This window comes from Phoxinus phoxinus (genome assembly GCF_949152265.1).
Source record: "Phoxinus phoxinus genome assembly, chromosome: 9".
Classification (NCBI taxonomy): domain Eukaryota; kingdom Metazoa; phylum Chordata; class Actinopteri; order Cypriniformes; family Leuciscidae; genus Phoxinus; species Phoxinus phoxinus.
In genome coordinates, this window is record NC_136884.1 from 11572713 (window position 1) to 11595677 (window position 22965).

At 38.3% G+C, this 22965-nt stretch overlaps 1 protein-coding gene across 15 annotated transcripts in view; it reads right to left on the minus strand.

Annotated features, from left to right (window-relative positions):
- Nucleotides 1–22965, minus strand: part of anks1b (ankyrin repeat and sterile alpha motif domain containing 1B) — a 153333-nt gene that overhangs the window by 14368 nt on the left and 116000 nt on the right. For 10 of the 15 annotated variants that reach the window (XM_079624187.1, XM_079624188.1, XM_079624185.1 and 7 more), the window contains 4 exons: nt 22101–22199; nt 20107–20259; nt 1196–1303; nt 487–672 (listed from right to left, as the gene is read on the minus strand). In XM_079624187.1, coding sequence (XP_079480313.1) covers nt 487–672; nt 1196–1303; nt 20107–20259; nt 22101–22199 — 546 coding nt within the window. Of the gene's footprint in view, nt 1–486; nt 673–1195; nt 1304–11962; nt 14074–20106; nt 20260–22100; nt 22200–22965 lie in introns of those variants that run through there. The other 5 variants (XM_079624186.1, XM_079624183.1, XM_079624181.1 and 2 more) reach the window with 5 other exon arrangements.

Consider the following 22965-nt stretch of genomic DNA (forward strand, 5'->3'; position numbering starts at 1 on the left):
TAAATTGAAAATATAGATTCTATCACTTAAACGAGTACATTCACGATACTCATAGATTTCTGGAGCGCAGGGTTCAGAATGTAACTGAATGGTTGTTAAGCATTTGGTTTAAAGCCTTTTTGTCGCTCTTTCAATCTTTTTCTCTCTCTCTCTCTCTCCTCTGTGATGATATATGGAGCCACAGGGCAGGGGGAACTGATAAAGGCTAATAGGAAGAGGATGTAAGAGTAACCTTTTGTCATTAAGTTCGGTGCAGTAACTCATTCTATTCGCAATCACGCCAAAACACACAGGCACACACACCGCTGATAAGCACACAAAGAGAGATCTTCTGCACAACACATTCACAATCGCAAGCACACTTTTACACACCATGGCACTGATTTATTGAGATTCTATCAGGACACAAAGGTGCACAAAGCACAATTGATCACACCAACACACGCAGACGGGAGTAGTGCACTAGACGCAAGTGCACTAACTCACCATACTGACTTGTGCCATCTGTCTCTCTAGTTTGGAGCGCGGGACGTCCTCGAAGTAGTTGTCGTTGCGTCTGCGTCGGGCGTCTGCCTGCATGATGAGATGCTGGACGTCCAGAGAGCCGGCGTTGGGGTATCCCTGATTCAGAGACGGGGACAGCTGAGGGGGAGTGTGGTTCCCGGTGGGCTCCTGCGGGAGGGCGACAGAGGAATGGTTTTTGGGTGGTTAGCTGCGTGGTTAGTGGAGAAAATGCCATGAATGAATGGGAATGCTAACAGAGAGCTTTCTTTAGGGACTTTCTCATTCGAAGTCTGATTGTGTTTGAATGAATTTTTTTGTCATATGACCCACTGTTTCTACGTCAGACAGCACTGAAAAAGAGGCTGAGGAGGCCTAGCTGTGTTTAAGAGCAGCTGTCTGATCCAGCCTGGAAGATCAAGCTAAATCCCTGGAGCGGATCAGGCCGTAAGAATGCCATCGCTCTCAGGATAAGAGCAAATCACACAGCAAGTGACATTTTCTGTTTTCTTAAAAACATTTCTCTCTATAAACATTTTGATGAACAGGACACACACACACACACACATACACACAAACATAAAATATAACATATATTTTGGGTTACATTTAGGATGAACGTTCAATTTATCATTCTATAGTTGACTGAAAACATAACAGCCATAGTGTGAGGGGAGTTCTGATTCATACTCGCCCTTAGAGAGATGGCGCGCGGTGGTTTCTGTGGAGGGTCTTCGTGCAGTCGATCTCCAAGTGATGCGAGTATTCTTTTCCTGTGGCCGATCAAATTAATCTTAAGAACCTGAAAAAGAGAGAGAGAGAGAGAGAATAAAGTGAGTGCTGAGCATTTAGTCCTCTGTAATTCACTACAGCTGTGTCACTATTGCAGCAGAAAAATGCTATTCTTATCATAACCACAATCCAGTTTCAAGGCAACATGAAATCAAAATTGACTTGCTTGTTAATACAACTTCCTGGTTTATTTCATAAAATAAATAAAATTAAATGTGATTTTATCAATAATAATAATAATACTACATAAGTTAAATAAATAAATAATGAATAAACAAACAATGTTTTCATAAACTTTAATAAAAATGTAACTTGCTCCAGTATATTTCGTTTCCCACTGATGTCACGTAGACCACACAATATATTGTATAACGTTAACTCATGTTCGGCGTGCAATAAATTGTGAACAGTAATTCTTGCTGACTACACATGTGCTAAATCCTCTAAAAAAGCCCTGTGCCATATTTCAATAAAGTAATTACATTTTGTTCAGTACAAACAGTGCCTTCTTTCCATAATTTCTTCAGAGAATTGGGTGTAAAATTACATAGACTGCATGTGCAAATAAATTAGGCGGCCTCTTTGTGCTCACTTCCTGTCCACAAGACCTTTTGTATTATTGTCTGGGGTGCATCAGGGGTGTAATGATAATAGTAAAAGATGGTCACGTAACCCTGGTCAATCTGATGAATCCTAAAGAACACACACACATACACCTCTTTCTTTTGCAAACTGTCCTGTTTCTTTCAACAGGAGACTCGTCACACACACACACACAACCTCCATGAACAGGGAATTACTCCACCCAATTAATGAGCATACATAAAGACTGAGCCATTACTGTAAACCAGGTTGCACAGAATGCATGTAAAGGACCCGCATTAGTCACAACAGAACACACAAGGTGTCTTCTCATTGGCTGCCTTATTCCTGTCCCTATAGCAACAATCTTCTCTAGCTTCATTTATAATGATCGCCACTATTTTACCCTAGAAAATTGAATCAGTGGGAGGATACTTCCTTTCAGCAAAATCATGGTTTTCAATTACGACATAGTGTCCGTGAATTGTCAGTCAGGTGACCTGCATGATGCGGATGAAAGGAGCAGGGCTCCTACATGTCTACATTAATAAAAAAACACACACACTTATTTGCAAATTAATCAATTGAATTGTGTTTTTGAATGATTCACTCACTGAAAAAAGAAATTCTCGAAATTCAGACACCTTTTGAGCAAGTTTTACTTTCCACATGAGCAATATTTCGAAATAATAAATATTTTAGAGCAGATCAGCTTGAAAAGTATACATTCAATACAGAAATTTCCATTATTTCCTTTTTTATTTACATAACACAATATTACAATTCCCTAAAATGTACAGGTTTTCCACAATCGTGGAAACAGTGTTATTATGGACTGAGCAAACGTATGTAATATCTACAGTATTTATACTGGGGTCTGAATATGTAACAGACAATTTAACCAAATTTTACTGATAGTTTGGAGACACTCATAAACAGTTTACAGTATACTGAAATTCTTGACTTATTCCTGTTTAAAGGTGTGTGAAAAAGGTGAAAATGTATGTTTATGAGCTATTCTATCCATACATTTCAGTCAAAATTAAAATGAATTCAAAAACAATTAATGAAAACTATAAATCCATAAAAAGATTGGAACCCCTTAAAGGTTATGCCGGTATATAAGAAGCACATGACAAAACCATTTAAGGTCCCAAATAAAACCTTTTCTTCTAAGAGTGTACATGTTTAGTTCTCAACTGTGGACTCCCTCACTCCCCCCAGTACCAAATCCACATCTGGACAATCAAATATAGTACCAGAAACAGAAAGTAGAAAGTCCAAGAAAGGAAAAACAAATGTTTGGAGGCTACGCTTTAACTTACAGGAGCCACACATTTTAACGTTCTGTGTTAATGATCCCCTGTGTTTCTCTTCAAAGCCTCTCATGTCTAAAATCGATTTGTGTAAGGAGGTTTCGGACCGTGTGCACCAGAGGCTCATTAACCCTGTTTAAACCCTCTGGAGAATGCACAAACAAGCCAATCTGAAGCAGCCGGCAACCGGTCTCCCTCGGGCCCATGCTGGCCAGATTACAGGTGGTTAGGGCAACAGAGACTGGAACTGGACAGAACCCCCTTCAGGACTACAGCAGGATGTGTGCTCGCTGAAATTAGACATTTTAGGAGTTTAAAACCACGCAAAATGTGATTTCAATGTGCCTGGAGCATTCACTTGAGAAATGAAGCGCAAAAGAACACTGCTATGCCTGTCTGATATAGTCAGACTTGTGTTTTTGACTATTGACATAAAGTCTGGTTCACTTGCACGTTATTCTGACCATGAAATATCCCTGCTTAGTTTTTGGTAGAGCTGGGATATATAGAGACATAAAGGTACATATATATAATATATGTACTTTTATTTAATTGTGCATGTTCATTTCCTCTATCTTTATATTTTTTACTTTGCTGTCATCGAACACTGACAAAGTTATTCTTAATGTTTTTTTTTTGTTTTTTTTATTATACTTCAAATCTTTAGCAAATCTCAAAATATGCATTTTTCATGCTATATACTGTATAATAATGTTATTCCTAAAATTACTTATAGTATTTAATGTTAGTATTTATAGGCTATATGTGTTTATTTAAACAAAATGGTGCAATACATGCAAATAATTCTTCATTGTTTAATTATTTATAATCAAAACTTTGTACAAAACTTTGATTGTAGCATTTTGACTAGAAAAGTTCCTTGCAGACAATAATTAGCAGCCCTTGTAAACTTCTGCAGTAAAGCCAGCCAATCAGATCAAAGCTTGCTATCTTAAGAAAGCTCATGCCATTCTTGTAGCCAGTGTGCATCAGAGGCACAGACTACAGATACGCAGAACTTAATATAAGCTATTTATATTCCCGCACGCATGCCATTGCAGGAAACGGACAAACAAAAGGAGAGAAAACAGGAGGAAATGAACAAAGAGAGTATGCGGAGTGCGTAAGGTTCAGTGCTGCCTTACTGCATGACAGTAAAAAGCAGAGGAGATTGAATTTCATTTAAATGCAAATGTGTAGAGCAGGCTGCAGCGAAGATGCAATGTGGCATAGAGGAATACTGTACAGACCGGACGACAGCGCAAACTGCTCAATCACACGAGAGGCGCTCGGATGATATGCATAAGCCTCACATTACACATGCAGCAGGGGTGATAAAGAGAAGCAGCCTTGTGTTTTAATCACTGCGACTGCTTGTGAACATCACCGCACCGCCGGGTACAGTACGCTGACTGCAGTCCTGTGTCTTAAAGCTACTGAGAGCTGCATCCTAATTTACATACTAACTGTACTATTAAGATCAGGATTCATAGTGCACTGAAAATAGCGTGCTAAAGGTTCCTGGATGGCTTTCTCATGTATGCGTGAATAATTACTGGGGCAACGTTGACCAAAAGCCCTTGTGCTACGGAAAAACACTGTGACGGTTCTCTATCGACTTTTTCAGTAGTCGTTTTTAAGTGTATGAACCTCAAAGTATTAATGAGGCGCCTTAAATAAGCATGAGCAAAACACATTTGTTTAAACCGTTCTCCGATACAAATTAGTGCATTCGATTCAATTAAATTTACACATATTTGTTGACTTCACATTTCATGATTGAATTCAAAGGTAATCCTTTAGCTAGATGTTAACCCTATACAAACGGTACACGACTAAGAGGTCTGTTAAATAGTTTTTATGAACAGATATAAAGCTAAAAAGAACATTAAATACATTTCAATAAAAAAACTAATTAGTAAGTACTTTATACTTCATAATGTTGCTCTCAGTCTATAATTTACCTATGCATAAATTACTGTTTAATAAAAACTGTCGCTGCATCCGAAATTGAACAGTTCCTACTATATAGTACTGTATGTGAAAAGCAGTACACCAACAGAGTAGTATGACTGAATACATATTTGAAAAACAGTCTGTGAAAAGTACCTGGACGATCTACTACAGTACTTCAGCAAAAATGCGCATTAGATGGACACTTTACATTCCCATAAGGCCACAGGAGAGGATTTATGAATGGCAGTGAAGCAACGCAGCTGACGGTGGTAGGTCACATGACAGGTAAAACATGGCGGATGTACAGTAGTACGTCGGAATTTCATTCACACTATAGAGAACATACTTTTTTAAACTGTCGCAAAGTAAATACAAATTGAAATAGTAGACAGCAGGCTATGCGATTTCAGACACACCATGAGACACTAACGCAGAAAGAATAGAATCTGTTAGTGTGTAAACTCTGACTGAGAAACACGCAATTGCTTTTCGGGACAATAGTGCATCTGCCGTTCTCCAACAGCTGACCTTTCAAAACCAAAATTTTAATTTGTGACAAATTAAAGCAGCCAAATGAGTGTTTATCTGCCAGCCAGTCAGGCCTATTTGACACCTAATCAGGCAGATCCTCATTGTGCATTCATTGGACAAAGAAAATCAGGGAGTGTGTGAAAGATTTGTCTGCTCTGTGAAAAGAGAGAAGCACGCACCAGAGAGGCCATTGACATTTGTGCACAATAACTGGAGTACTGCTAAAACATTCATCTGTTTCATGCGTAGTGGAGTCTTGTGCGGTCTCTTCCTTTCTGTGGGTGTAATTGCTGCAGTGTTGGATGTAAAATGACAGTTAATCCCATTAGATTAGAGAAAGTGAGCAGGAAGCAGGTCTGAAGAGGGATTAACCTCTGCGGTCCAGCGGCAGGAGAGTAATCTCCACACTAGACGCACACAAACTTGTGAGTCTGAAATATGACATGGACATCCTTTAAGGGGCTGACACACACACACACGCACGCACGTTAAATATTCAGAGACAACCATACAGTACGTAAATCATTCGGCAGCTTATTCTCCACAAACATTTCTCATTTCCCCAACTACTAAATACATTTTTACTTTTATTATTAACAAGTAATTGAAGTAATTTAATGCCGGTTGATGTACATGTAAATGCAATAATAGTAAATAATTACTTTTTTTAACCACTACAATTTGGATATTCAAGATGCCCTGTTCAAAAAGCTTCTTCAAAAAAGTGTATTTGGTTCCATTTCCTTAAGTAATGTCCACTTATCACAATCCAATGGATTCTTGATTGATCCATCGTCTTGTTGAACGTCCAAAATCACTCGGAAATACGCCATATGGGTATGAGCTGCAAATACCGTTTGAAGACTGCAGAGCGAAAGGTTAAAACTCCATATGTAAAATGTCTCTATAAAGATCAAGCTCTTCATTAAAGGTCAGGTCAGGCCAAAGCAATACTCCACAGCCACATAACTCTCTATGATCTCATGCTGGAGGCACCAGCAGACATAAGTAATAGAGCTCAGAATGAGTTGTGGTATGGATGAGCAGTTCCTCCTAATTGAGGGAGCTGGGGCGCAGAGGCCTGTCTGATGGGGAGGATGTGAATACAGTTCTGTTTGTGCTTACAGCAGCATTCGTGCATTGGATTTTAATGAACTGGGAAACACAAAGTCCTGCTTTTATTCGCCTGCTCACTCAGTTTTCCACCTCCATCCCACAATCCAACGCTCCAACAATCATCTTGCCAGTAACCAAGATCACCATCTGAATAGTTGTGTAGTTAATTTTTTCCCTATTTGTACATGCTACAGTGTATTCACAACCAATACCAACCACAACTTTTTTCCTATTCTTTCTTTTAATTTGATTATTCTTAGCATCGCTGCTTTAAGGAGGAAGAATTAAAAGATACAACTTCTCTGAGAGGGATTTAGCATGCTAACTGCTAACATGAGCATTTCTAGGACTATGTGAGGTGGTATAACTTACCAATGTTTACTTTTAAAACATGACTGCTACATTTGATTTCATTCTGTTCCTTTCTTCCTTATTAAACGACTTGTTGACTAATCGTTCCAACAACCCACTGACTAGTCAATTATCAAAATAAGTTTTTTTCACATTGCTACCACCACCATTTCGTCCATTGTTTTTCTCTCTCTGATGGGCAACATGCGACGCACATTGATTGGCTAATGAGCTGTAAAGCTCACATGATTGGTTGAATGACCTTTAAGCCCACGAGAACCAGCCGTGAGCACTTTGGTTTCTTCTGCTTGACGTCACCCTTCCATCTCAATCTCTCTCAGTACCTCAATATTTTTTTCTTATGGCATAAAATCTTTCCCTTGAAATGCAAAATACCATGTGGCGTGTCTGCCTTGCTACAGCGGACTGAATGTAGAGAGCCAATCACAGCAGACATAACAGGTTTTTATTGCCAGCATTACTAGCCAACACAACCCACACAATGAACGTAATGAGGTCTAGTGTATGTGTGTGTACATTGTGTCCACAAATCTCCCTGATCTCCTGCGTTCTGGGGCTACTTTAGCGGTCTACGCGGATTTTCTTGGAACAGCACTAATTTGTTCGTTTTTCATCACTAGTATTGGCGGTCTTCAGGCCACTGAAGGACGTCGGTCCAGTGGATGTCACTGATGCTGCTTGGTGTCCAGTCACAACTAGCCTCCTCAGGAGTCAAATCCGGTACCAACCATCGCAGGTATGACTCAAACAAGCCCGAGGCCACCATCGTCACGGCAACTCGCCGTTATCCGTCTCAGATCCATTTATAACCAGCGCCTCCCAACCAGGGGACAACTGGAAAGGAACCAGAGCCTGCCAGTTACCTAGCAACTATGGAGCGAGTGCTGGTGCTATGCGTAAAAATCCAGCAGGCCTCTGAGGCAACGTAAAGGATATACAGCAGTGCGCCAGACCAATGCTGTGAGGTTTGACTGTGAGTGAGGACGTGATGAGCCAATGAGGGGACGTGTCACATTCCTGCCTTTACCAATGATGATAAGGAAATGCAGCGGCGTGAATCCTGCTCTATGCAGGGATCAGAAGGAATCAAGAGAAAGTCAGCTTCCAACACAAAGACGAGGAGAGAGAGAAAAAAGACGTCATGACAGTTTCTCTCGTTTCTCTCTCACTATACACGCATTCTCACTCTTTCTCTCACACACTCCTACTCATTCTTGCACACGAACCCACAGACATGCCAGACCAAGAATAAAACTGTGGAACATGCAGAAAAATCGAGCAGAACAGAACATCAGTGGGAACAATGTGATTTTACTCAATAGTAAAGACGTGCAAAATGGCATGTTTTCAAAAATGACTAGTTGGTGGGTGGCTTGGACAACTAGTCGACTAATCGGCCTTTAGGAAACAAATAGGCTGACCCGGTCAGATACATTTCTTACATAAGACACATTCTTGCGTTAAAAGCAAATTGTTTTAGGGCCGATTGTTTAAAGGGAATGCATTTAAAAAGACTTTTCTGGAAGACTTCTACCTTAGCATGACACCCAAAAGACATTTATATTTATAAACTGTGTACATTTTATATATATATTTACACACTACCATTCAGAAAGCTCAAAAGAATAGCATTTAAAAAAAAGATCTTTAGTAACAATATAAATGTCTTTTGATCAATTGAATGCATCCTTGCTGAATGAAAGTATTAATTAAAAAAAGCTGACCCCAAACTTTTGAACGCTACTGTAAACACATTTAATATATTTTTTGGACAACCATCTGACCCATCTGTACTAAATAGGCCACTAGACCATTTCCCCATAAATGAATAAGAAATGTAATGCCCTAATCCAATATAAATCAAATCAGTAAAGCAATCACGCTACACATAGTACATCAAATCCGTTTCAAATTAATCTCATAAAGTGATCATCTGAAACCGGCTTGATTGTGGTGTTAAGAATGTAGTTTTAGCCTGCGCTCGCCGCTGTCGACAGCGACATAAGGACCAACAGCAGGCAGATCAACAGCATTAGACCGACAGCCCTGTCACATCCTGCACAGCACCAGGCCGATGATTGGATCCAAGCTTCAAAACACCACAGGATAAACCAGCAGAGGGCCTGGAAGTGTCCTTGCATGACGCCTGCACCCTACACCGAACCATAGATCTTGCTTTTATATAAGCGGGAACCCTTAACTGCACAAATTCGTATTCTTGAGTGGCTCAAAAAAAGTCAGACTTGACTACTGTATCCTGTTAATGTGGTGTAAAATCTCTAGCTAAGAAAGCAGGAGGAGATTTGCACTCAACTGACTGATGTCAGGTCTCATATGACTGGTCTGATATGATCTGTGCAGACGCTGCAGTCAAGTACTGCATATGTAAAACATTCCTTCAAAGCCAATATGAAGAGGCATTCGAAACCCATTTCGTTTCCACAACACGGGACATTTCTGAGCGAGACGGGATTTCAAGTTGACATCCGCTGCAGAGAAACTTCAACCAAAACCTCTAGGACAGAGTGGACTGCCCAGAGAAGATGATGATTCTGGGAAGTAGCTTGGTGTTTGGTCTATTTATTTTAAGAAGGACTGTGTGTTCTTCCTTCTAAACTGCAGATTTGATCCGTCAAATTCAACACAAATCTGTGGAATGCTTTAAGACAGTGAAATAACTTGCTCTGTGGCTGGAGCCATGCTGAATAATTCATCAAAAGATAAATGCTATATACTGTAGGCTGCTGTGAGCACACACACACACGAATATATTCTTCACACTTAAAAAGTGAACCTACTAATCAGTATGTGCAAAAAGTAATAAAATGAACTTTTTTTCCTCCTTTATTTGGCTTTGACATCACAGCACGGGATGTTATTGAGGGGCCAATCAGCTCAAATCGTGAAGTCATAATGTTATTTATATGCAGCTCAGGTGATTGGCTCAAATATGAGCAAAGATGGCAGACGTCAAATCGCATACGCCAGTCAAGCAACTGGTATCACAGATCTGATTGTGAGTAACTTGGTTTATATTCAATCATCAGTTGTAGCTAGTGTAAAATGACCCAGTTAAAGAAAGTCTAGAGTTTACCTGACTCCATAAGTGTGTTAAAGCTAATCGGTATAAGGTGTGTGTGAAACTAGAGCATCCGCGAACAACTTCCTCCATTCCTCTGACGGAAAAAAAACATCTGGAACTGAAGTGAACTACATAAAAGCCCCACCCATGTAAAAAAAAAAAAAAAAAAAAAAAAAAAAAACTACCCCCAAAAATTAAAAAAAATCTAGCCTCCGGCAAAGTTAAAATGAAAGAGGAGCTCTGTGGGAACATTTTGGCGTCCCCTCAGAGACTTCAAGCTTATTGGCAGCTTTATTTCTGTTATGAGAAAGCTTACACCTCAAGCCCCATCCACATGTGGATAGCGTAACTGTGAGATTACGTTTAATACACCAGGGCTGATCCACAGCACAGCAGGTCCCACTTTCATTACGCAACACCGCCTCACTGCTGTTCTGTCCTGATCCTTCGTGACTCTTTCACTACTGAACTAATGCAACCTAAAGGAGACGTCTGCCTGCTCTTTCATCTCATAGTCATCCTCACCGCTGTACCATCTACAGATTACGTGGGCCATGAGGTTAACGCTTCGGCTTTAGAAAGTCCAGGAGGCAAGTGAATACACGCACGCAACAATGAAGGAATGTACATGGGCAGCTGAGGCATTCTGAGTGATTTATGGCAAAATTATATGAACGTATATAAAGTGTGTATTTTAAGTCCCGTAAGGTAACCATTTCTGTTTTTCATAATTCTTTTAAGCATTCACAATATTATGCATATAGAACTATATACATTCATAAAATAAAATATGTCAAATAAATGACAAATATAAAATACAATTTTGTAAAAATGAATAAACAAAATTAAATATATTTATAAAATCATTAAAAACAATCATTAAAAACATTGGTATGAATATATAAATTAAAAATTAAAATTTACAGTATGAAAAATGCATGTTCATTAGGATTTTTGCTAAAGATTATTTAATAAAGAGTCATTGAATTATTAGTCTTTCATAAAGATTAACTTTAAGTGAATGTTAGATGACAGCAAAGGTCATCTTAATGTAAAAATAAGGGAAATGAGTAGCATTTACTATTAAATATCCAGTATCAGTTGAATTTTGTATCAGTTCTAATATTGCAAATCTCTAATTTTTAACAAAAAAAAAATAATCTTGACTATTTTAGAAGTTTCTTTGGTGTGACAATTACATTTTTGATCATACAAAGATTTCGTGTAGCTCAATTAATATGAGCTCATTAAGCTGCATGCATGATAATTACAAAGCAATTCTCCTGGGAAATTGACATGTCCTGCGGTATGACATACAATACTAGTAGTCTAAAACTACTTTAAATGTCAACTATCCACATACACAGACTCAAACTAAGGCATTCACCACTGCGTGTGAACACGCGCACATCATACACTGTAAACTTAACAGCGTACAATCGAGTGTGATGCGTAAAATCACCAAAGTAATAAAGAAACTACAGCGTGGTGCAAAGTAGCTGTGGATGACAGATCACTCACTGACATGTGAAAGAAACAGCGAATGTTTAGCAATAAAAGCGGGTGAAAATGCATGAAACAGTGGCTGGTGCTGCAGCGAGTGGAGAACAAAAGCTTTAACAGTGCATTAATCTAAAAAAACAACAACTAGAGGCAGCGCAATCCCTTATAATCCACCTTCTGCTTCACTCTTCCTCTAGTGCCAGTGACTTACCCAGAGTTTCGCCGCTCATTCATGCAGTCCTCCGTTCCCAAACATCCAGAAGCCCTTGCGAGTGTCCTGACCTGCGTTGACACGCTGCCTCAACTCTCTGGCTCTCTTATAAAGCCATGTGATGCATCACCTCAAAGCTCATATAAACATATGCATATTTGTGTGGCAACAGATCTTTTCAGTCTCTCTTCTCCAGCCTCCTCACGCTATCAAACCGCAGAGGTTTGTACTCCAGCAACAACGATCTCTGTCTGAACACGTCACCCCTTTCTCCTCCTCCTCCTTCTGCCTTCACTTGCTCCTCATTCACGCTCTCCGCCTGTTACTATGGATACCCTGCTCCCATCCAGCGAGAAGCTGTGTGTTCGCGTGCCGTGGCGTGAGTGCAGCGCAGGTGACCGTTTCCTCGGCTTGTGAAGCAGTGTGAGACGGGAGACTGAACGTCCTTACCTCACTCTCTCCGCCTCACTCTCCCATATCTGTTTCCCCTCCCTCCCTCTCTCTCTCTCTCTCTCTCTCTCTCTCTCTCTCTCGCTCTCTCCGAAGCTTCATTGTTTAACGCGAGTTCCAGCGCTCGGCTCCTGCACACTGCAGTAAGATTGCGATGCATTCATCCTGGTCTCATTTGTTCTAATCATCTTAAGTCTGGTTGACAACATTTCCGAGTTGGCTTGTTGGGAAACGTGACTGTCATGTTTACACTGATACACAAACACCAACAGGATTAACACACTGATCCAATGAAACCCAACAAGCGTAGAAGTTGCTGTTTGCTGGGGCCGCCTGAAATGGCCTTAATCCAAATGGCTTGTGGTCTGTCCTACTCCTTAAAGCTAGTGCACAAACACCGACATGGCAATTATGGCTCTCGACATTTGAAATGCGTGAGGGATATAAGTACATAGAGGTTATACTGTATAAAGACACCTGACGGAAATAGATTTCTGCAGCAGTGCTCTTTACTTGCCTCACAAGCACAAAAAAACATTTGTCAAACTGCATCAAAATGCGTAAAGCATTAAAATGAGCATGCACTAATACGTTTCCATTATTGGTTGATCATTTGTGCAGTTTTCACTGTATAATATATCATCTGTACCATATTAGTTATCGGTCGAGATGAGAGTTTTTTTGTTTTGTTATTGTTAATTATGATAAATTATTGCTTTTATGTAAACGAAAACTCTTAACTGCACCAATTATCAACCGGTAATGGAAACGTAACAGTGCATGCTCATGATTTATTGCTCAGATCCGCTTTTTTTTTGTATAGCTGTTCACATTGTTGTTATCAGATCAGATTCCAGTGTGAACAGATCATGGTCCTGGACTGACCTGTGTGCGCGAAAATAACGGTAAAACAACATCACGCAGCACGCTGTCATATGGAAGTAAACAAGGAAGCCATTAAAGTAATCGATTACATGTTTATTTATAGAAATCTGCTGTGGAAGCCAGCCAGCGAATTGTTGCGCAGGTAATATAAAAAAAAGAAAGACGAGGATTTTTTAACATTTATGATACGAGCCCTTGTGTTTTGCTTGTATATAGAGCTGTCACTATTGTGAGCAATACACATCACTGTCCTTCACTGACTACCTTTCTCAACTGTCTTGATAACTGACTCCCATGAGGAGCGCAGAATTGTACGAATGTTGCTCTAGAGTGACGTACTGTAAAAGTCGCATGGATTCCGATATGACTGTTCAGACTGAGGTCGCATGGCAAAACATCTGACTTTATCGCATTTAGGACCATATGGAAGTGGCACAAATATGAATTGAAAAGATCAGATCCCATGTGATTTGTTCTGTTCACACTCATGAGAAAAACAGATCTTGTGAGCAAAAGAAAACGGATTTAGGCCATATTTACCTACCGTCTGAACGTAGCCTTACATTATCTTTGCATCATCTAACGCTCACTAAAAGTTAATGTTTAAAAACACTAATAATTTATTAACACTGGTGAATGTCATCTTAAACATATATCCATTTTTCATACTGAAAATTATAGCTGTGATGCCAAAATTCACTTTGTTTTATTTAGATGAAACGGTATAGAATTTTAATAAAAAACATTTATTTGGTTATTGGCCATAACTTGAAAATAATTATATAATAAATAAGCCTCAAGCGTGCTGAATTTTTAGTCCAGCGAGGGGATGTGTGAAAATAATTTACATTTTTTATGTTTTGTTTTTCCACAGGCTGTGAGCGTGTACGCACAAATTAGATACATACGCATGAGTGACAAATATATACACTGCTGTTCAAAAGATTGAGGTCAGTAAATTTTTTTTAAAGAAATTAATATTTTCATACGCATTAATTGATCAAAAGTGACAGTAAAGACATTTATAATTTCAAATAAAAGCTGTTGTTTAGAACTTTTGATTCATCAAAGAATCAGGGTTCGGTTGTCATAAGCAGCACAACTGTTTTCAGCATTGATAATAATCAGAAATGCAGCCTTGGTGTGCATAAGAGACATCCTTCAAAAACATTAAAAAAAAACAACAACTTTTAAACGCTAGTGTAAGGCATAATGTAAAGTCATGATTTGTTTCACAAATCTTTTGTCAAATCAGCTTAGGTTCACAAATGTTGTTCATATAACATACTTTAAGTTTCTTTTGAATAAACTAAACTTTTTCTTTGTATCAACTCAATTTTTTAAAGGCAACCAGGTAAGGCTGCATACTTTAAGTTAAACCAACAAATCATTTTTACAGTGCATCAAAATGTTGTGTCTGTTATGATGCAAAATATGTTTGACAATAAATATTGTATATTTTGACAGTAGAATGACAGTAGAGAGACATAAAATAATAATAGAAAAAAAAAACAGTTCCCTGGGACAACTTTCAATTATACAATAATATTTAACTGCGGAAAGACCAATCAGAATCCAGTAATCCACTGAGCCGTGTAATAAATACATTTTACTGTTTGAAACCCAAGCCTCCTCCAAGAACGTCAGGCTTAATCTATTTTTATGAGTGCGCTTGGTGACCATCCTTAAGAAACAGCCCTCTCACGGGCTGCTGGGGCCACTGGATCATCTTGATACCCACCAGCAGGATCTGTCCTACAGGAATAATCTCAGCTCACCCTCACCCTGAGAACAACACTCGCATGGTCATGTGCCAAAAATGTGTGTCAGTGTGCGTCAATTCAACACATGAACCTACAGGCCTACCCACCCACACTTGTACGTACCGTATACAGTGCAGCACACACACACTTACATATACAGAACAGTCCTCAATGTGTCTTTTGGTATTAAAGCAAATGTTTTGTCATCGTTAAGGTGAGAGGCAGTGTAATACGGGTGCCAAAAGGAAAGAACAGATAGACAGAAAAAAGGGGGAGACTGTGTGTGTGTGTGTGTGTGTGTGATAGGCCTGCTGTGTTAACGAAGGCAGTAGCCATCTGCTAGTGTAAGAAAAGACAATTTGCAATCTGTGCATTTGGAGAGTTGACAGGAAGTAATGAAAACAGGAATGCAACACAAAGGACATGGAAACTCATTATAACACACACACAGTCTGCGAATCGTAAGTGTTGGACCACGCACACTTAAAGGATACATGCCCTTACACACTTACTCACACACAAACACGTCAGTTTTGAATCATCCGTACTTCACGCAAGCTGTCTCTATGGTAACTACCGCTAGCAGTCATGGCAACCGCGTAACAGTTGTCAAAAAAAACGAGCTAAACTATTATTACGAGCTAAATGACTTCTGACCGCCTACCAACACGACCCAAGCACGGCTAACATTAACCAGAAACATTAACCACAAAGCCAGCGGCTGCCGGGAAACACAACTTGGCACAACATGCGACATGAAAGAACTAGTGCTATTTAAATACATTATACAGAATGGTAAAAATATGAGCTGTTCTAAAAAAACACACACCGTACAAGTCGTACAAATGTCATATAAAGCATTTTATACAATTCTGTCTTATACGCAAAATCCATTCAAGTAAACTGACCTTATTCACCTTCCCACAGAAAACAACCACAGCTCAAACCAGACATTTTTTGGATCAAATAATAATAATAATAATAAAAATTCAATATGAGTGTGCTTTAAAAAGCCACAGACTTGCGGCCACTCGGCCATACGGGTCCAAATACTCCATTTGCCTCAAACACAGTTCCAGGCTGGTTTGGATGCATTTTGTTTGGGGATTAAGATCATGATGTTCAAACTACAACTAGGAGATGATAAAAAAATCTATTATTATTATAAATAATGACTACATACAGTACATATAAATGTTCCCTTTACAGTGATGGTCCCAGCATAGAAATAAAAAGCAGTGTTAAGTCTAATGTTTGTACAGTATGTGTGCAAGAGAGCAATCATAGAGCTTTTTGGGAATGCAGACATGTTGAGCCCTGTTATGAATATTATCAGATGACTGCCTGTGGTAACCCTGAGGCCGGACACACACATGCGCGCAAGTCTATCGCTCTCTAATAGGGTGAACACACACATGCAGGCTCTTACACGCATGGAATGATGCTGTTGAGACACGAAACATACAAACATGAAAGCTGTGCTGTGTGACATGACATCTGCAGTCTTTAATGAGGCTGTTTGCTTTACGTCAATGTTTCTGCTCGCTCACACTGAATTACTCTGCTTCTCCTTTGCGAGGCAAAACCCTGTCCTGTGTGTCAAAACTCTTCAAAATCAGAACACCATCTTAATTTTTTCATTTTGTAGTATTCACAACGAAACTAGCGCAACGGTCTGTTTTGACATGTAAAACTATCATTTCTGCAAGCTAAAAGTATACATATAGTTCAAGCAATGTCCATGTGAAATAAATGTGTGATAATAGAAAGTGACAATAAACACTTCACACAGACATTTAAAATGATGTAACGTGCAATATGTCTCAAATCACTCACAAACCACTAAACATAGATGCTTCTATTGTTTTTATGTATTTACATAATATTTAGTACATTAGATTTACATTACATTAATATATATTAAATGTATTTTGTATGTAATATATTTATATGTGACCCTGGACCACAAAACCAGTCACAAGTCGCACGGGTATATTTGTGGCAATAGCCAACATTTTTGAAATAAAATTGTATGGGTCAAAATTGTATGGGTCAAAATGATAGATGCCAAAAATCATTAGGATATTAAATATAGATCATGATCCATGAAAATATTTTGTAAATTTTCTACCTTAAATATTTAAAAATATATATATTTTTGTGAGTGGATGCAGCAAAATTGTGAACATAAATGGAGAACTTTAAAGGAGATTTTCTCAATATTTCGATTTTTTTGCACCCTCAGATATTCAAAGAGTTGTATCTCGGCCAAATATTGTCCTATCCTAACAAACCATACATCAATGAAAAGCTTATTTATTCAGCTTTTTACATACTTTCATACTTTTTTTGAATTACCCATAAGACTGGTTTTGTGGTCCAGGGTCACATATATAATATTAACAATACTTTGGCAATGCAAACCTTCTTTATCATACCAATACATATTTTAATTTTGAATTGTACTTCATAGTTCACTTGCCAAAAAAAGAGTGATAGAGCCATCTAGTGAACAGAAGGTGTATTACAACTTGAGAAACAGTTGCAAACATTCTTGTCATTCATGAAGTTGATTAAAGAATAGGGAGGAAAGTAGGATTTTGGAACAAAAGCAATGATGGACTGAACTCAGGCAATCCAAGAGCAAGATCAAGCTGTATCTGGTATAGTATTATATAGTGTGTGTGTGTGTATATATATATATAATATTATAGTTTCACAATTTGATATCAAATTAACTTTGACCTTATAACAGCACAGCACAGCGTGCTTGTGCAATTGTATATGAACAGCAATAACACACACATCTTGTCACTGTCTTGTCCAGTAGCCTCAGCATCTGTTGCCCTGAGCGTTTATGAGCTGATTTAATCTGGACCACTCTTTCTCTCTTCTCCGCTGCCTCTCTTCATACTATCGCTCCTCAATCTCTGAACCAAACTGCTGTACTGCTGTGCTATCGGTCACCGTGTTTTATTGCAAGGTTGACATTCTATGGGAAACACAAAAACAAGGCAACATTCTGTCCTGTTTCCCTCAATACTTTCTCTCTCTTCATCTTCTTGGCTTCAGACTGTGTACTACACTGCATAAAGTGTCTTCTCTTTCACTCCGAGACTCTCAGTCTCATTTACAGCAGAGAGTTCAGGACAGCGACCCGGGAGACAGAGGCGCTCTGTGATCCGTCTGAAGCGAGGCTCATTAGAGGAAGTTCAGAATGTCCCATTCCGTATACACACACACACACACACACACACACACTTACATGCACACACACTAATTCTGAAGAAATGTTGCCTTGCATGGCTTACTTTCATTCATAGATTTGGTAATATGACGTGACTAATCACATGTGGAACGGTGTTATTTTAGTATTATTTATATACTATTATTCATATTTTGAATTAGCTTTTTTTTCTTTAGTTTTCATCTAATATTTATAATTTATTTGATCTTTATTCCAATTAACAAAAAAGGATTATGATTATGATTTGAACAAACATGGGGGTGAGAATATTATTATTGATAGAATTTTTGGACTAACTTTCTTTAAAGACATTTATTCACCATACAACCATCATAACATGTGTAAAGCTTCCTATATGCACAGTGGTATTGTTAAGCAAACATTCCGCCTACATCAGTATTAATTAAACACTGAGCCTGAGGGAATGACAATACAAAACACACACACTGCGTTTTACCACAGACGCATGGTCACCGCATTTGCGAACACAAACAATCAGATAACTCCCAACAATAATCTTTTGCTAAATTTACTCATTCAAAAGCATAAAAACACAGATTTTCCTTCCTCTGACTCCCTCTTGTGGCCATACCATGTGTTTATTACCACTGCAGCATTCTACTTTCCACAGTGCGTGGGTGTGTGTGTGTGTGTGTGTGTGTGTGTGTGTGTGTGTGTGTGTGTGTGTGTGTGTGTGTGTGTGTGTGTGTGTGTGTGTGTTCAAGTGCTGAAGAAATCACATCCCACATTATTATATAATCTGCTCTCTCTTTTTCTCTGTTTCTCTTTCTCTCTCTCTTGGTAGAAATGTGAGTGAAATTAGCATACGTGAGGCTGTAATTAGAGTAACTTAACACCAAATCTGTTAAAGCAACGACACATGATCTCACTGTCATCAAACATACCATTTTAGTTTTTATCCAACACAGAAGAGAAAAAAAAAATTCACTATTTCCATTTTACACATGTGGGCTGCAGGAATAACGACTGGAGAAATGATAGAATTGTAGGTAAAAGATGCCTTCATTTTGTCTGGTAAAGACTTGAGAGCTCAAACTGTTGCATTAATATGAGTGTGCGGATATTTACTATGTTCTCCTGCAGAAATATTTCCCAAACGTGTGGAAAATACACAAAAATAGATCTAGTCATACTGAAATTTCTACTGTTCAGTGTCATACCGGAGATGCTACCATTATAGCTGTGGTTTCGCGGCAGTCGAAAACAAGACAGATCGGACAGGATTGTTTATCAAACCAATACAATTACAGGCAACATTCAGAGCCAACCGAAACTCTATTACGACAAATCGGCCAATAGGACGTCAGAATGATTCAGTATGATGTCTCTCAACCTCTGGTTGTCATTTCAAAGGTCCTTCAGCAAATCTTGTTTCAAGAGACAGCTTCATTCCAACTACACTCGCACAACTATAGCAAAATATATAGCTAAACACTCAAGTGTGTGTGTGTGTGTGTGTGTACATACAGAGTTCTCACATCTTTTAATCAATGAATTTCCATGACTTTTCCATCATAGCGATTTGTAAAAAAGAGATCTCAAAGAGAACTCAATAAGAGTGATTTATAGCTAATGAAACAATTATATTACGTTTAAGATTTATTTACAATTTCCATGACTTTTCCAGGTTTGGACATCTCTCTTTTTGAAATTCCCTATATTTCCAGGTTATCCTTGACTGTTGGGGACCCTGTACATATTGTTTAAGAGCCAAAGACAAATAAATGCATGTGCTCAGAACATAGCAGCAGACAGGAAGTGAGATAAGCAGGACTTACGTTGATGAGCTCGATCTCCCAGATCTTCTTGACCAGCTCCATGGAGGTGTAGCCGTTGATGAGGAAAGATTTGGTGTAGTCTCCCAGCTCCAGAGACTCCAGCCATTCTGCCACTGAAGTAGGATTATTTCCATCGTAACCAATGGGCCGCACCTAAAACACGGAAACGACCCGTTAAACAAACATCAGCAACCAAACCAGAGGCAGGGCACAGTTTGGGTTACGAATAGAGAGGTCCAATAACAGGAAATGTTGTTATTCCGTGCTGGAAACCCCTGCTTGGAGAACTAGTGTGAATTTCAATTCATCTCCACATTGGTTTGGTGCTGGTCTAGCAGATAAATAAGGCAGAAACAAGCTAACAAAACCAATGTTTTTTTTTTTTTCATTTTTCAGGCAATCGTTCACATATTTATTGATAAAATAACATATACTGAATACACCGCGAAAGGCTTTGGATAAAAGCATCTGCCAACTGCATGAATGTAAATGCAGAGAAGCTATCAGCTAAAGCAGCGTTTGAAAGCGCTGACTGCAGATGAAAAAGTTTTTCTCTTTTCACAGTGCGCTCTCATATCTCTCTCTTTCACATACCATTTCCTGTCCTTAATCTTAAATTCAACTTCTTTTCAAAGGAATCGTTTTCATTTTGAACCTAAAAAGGAAAGTTGTCATCCTTTACTTTTCCATATAATTCAGCTTAATGGGGATTCAGGACGTTGAGCTCCAAAATAACAATAGAAGCACCATAAAAGTATCAGACTTCGTAGAAAATTATAGTGAATAGTGACTTAAATTGGGTCTTTTAGATCAATTTCATGGTGCTTTTTTTGAGCATGCAATAGCATTAACTTTTCTTGCGGAAAAGAACGCCAAGAACATTCTTTAAAATATCTTCTTTTGTGTTCCACTAAGGAAATAAAGTCATACAGGTTTGAAACAATGTAAACAATGACAGAACTGTAATTTTTGGGTGATCTACCCCTTTAAACTCACCCCTCTCCGCTCATGTTTGAGGTTTTCACGTCTGTTTGAACAAAATCAGCTTTGCACATTAATGTGTGTGTGCACGTACATGCGTGTCCTTTCTATCTTATCAGAACACACAACCATTCCCCTCTGCAGGGTCCTTTCAGAGGTTGTGAAGGAGAAAGGGAGCGCAAGGTTGTTTGGGACACAAGTGAGATTTATTTGATGTCGAGTCTCCTGCACATACACACGCTCTTATATGGCAACACCAGAGGCTTTGCTGGATTACTCTGGAGGGGGTCTCAAATTGAGCAGTCTTGTGGGGGAGGGTGCACTCTGGGATGTGTATGTGTGATAAATGTGGATACCATGTAACCTCATTTAGTAATGAAATCCGTGACACACACATGTATCACATACAGAATTTCAATCTGTTTGAAATGTGTTTTTGCACAGCTACACTCTTGAAAAAATAAAGGTACTTTATTGGCATCTATAGTTCCATGAAGAATCTTTAACATCCATGCGATCTTTCCACTGCATATAAGTTTCTTTATAGTGGGAAAAGGTTCTTTAGATTTATTAAATATTCTCCACATTAAGAAAAAAATATATATTTTAAGAACTGTTCACTGAAAGGTTCTTTTGGCAAATGAAAAATGGTTCTTCAATGACATCGCAGCAAAAACAAACAAACAAAAAATAATTTTTTAAGAGTGAACTCATTATGCTCTCCAGTTCAGTGTCTTTGTGTAAGTCACTGAACTCCCATCGGGATTGCCTGACCGTAGCATATCAACCCATTACATTTGCAAACACAGAGTGAAGCCCAAGTATATCATTTTTGGAGCTTTACAGCAACTGGTCACTATTTGTTGTCATTGTAAATTAAAATCCTGCAGGTTTGGATCTCGGTAGGATCGGTGAGGGAATGTTAATTTGGTTCTGAATGCATTGTTGGCTGATATTTCTGGAGCTGGAAGCACCCTGCGAGAGCCCTAGGAGTCCCTGATGTCTGTACTCACCCTGGGTAGCAGGCGAATAGCCTGAAGAAGTCGCTGTCTGTGGGCAGAGTTTAAAATCCCGATCTCCAGCAAGTCCTGGTCCTCCACAACATTACTGCCCTGCAGGACAAAAAATAAATTAGTTAAAAATCTAATCATTTGTACTACTATAAGGTTCACTGCAACATGTGTTGAAGTAGTAACAAACAAATATAATAATAATTGTTTATATTAATTCATATTAATAATAATAATAATAATACAAAACATTACTGCCAAGCAGTAAAAAAAGTAATTATGTTTTATGTAATTTAATTATGTAATTAAGTAAAATGTTTTGCTATAAAGGTGCACTGCAACAATAAAAAAAAAAAAAAATATATATATATATATATATATATATATATATTTATATTATTTGTATATATTACAAAACATGTCCTGCTGTAAAAAAATTCAATTAAATTTTATTACGATAAAGGTGCGCTGCAACAATGTGTTGATGTAGTTCCAAAACTGATAAAGCCAGATAACCAGATAAGGTTCCAAAACATTTAAATAAACAAATTAATAATAATAATTGGCTATTTATTGTGCACTGCAACAATGTGTTGAAGTAGTAACAAAAACATATAAGCAAAGAAAACAAATAAATAAATACATACATAAATAATAAGTACTGTTATTTTTAATAATAGTTCATTAAAAATATTATTATAGTTATTTATTATTAGGCAGATTCAATCTACCAGTAGTTTACATGGACAGATAAATAAGGCATACGCTGCAATTTTCTCTAATTAAAAAAATTGCCCTCTTCAGGTTGCATGAACCCAATCAGGAGATCCATAAGGCCATCAAACAGTATTCAAATCAACAACCCCCA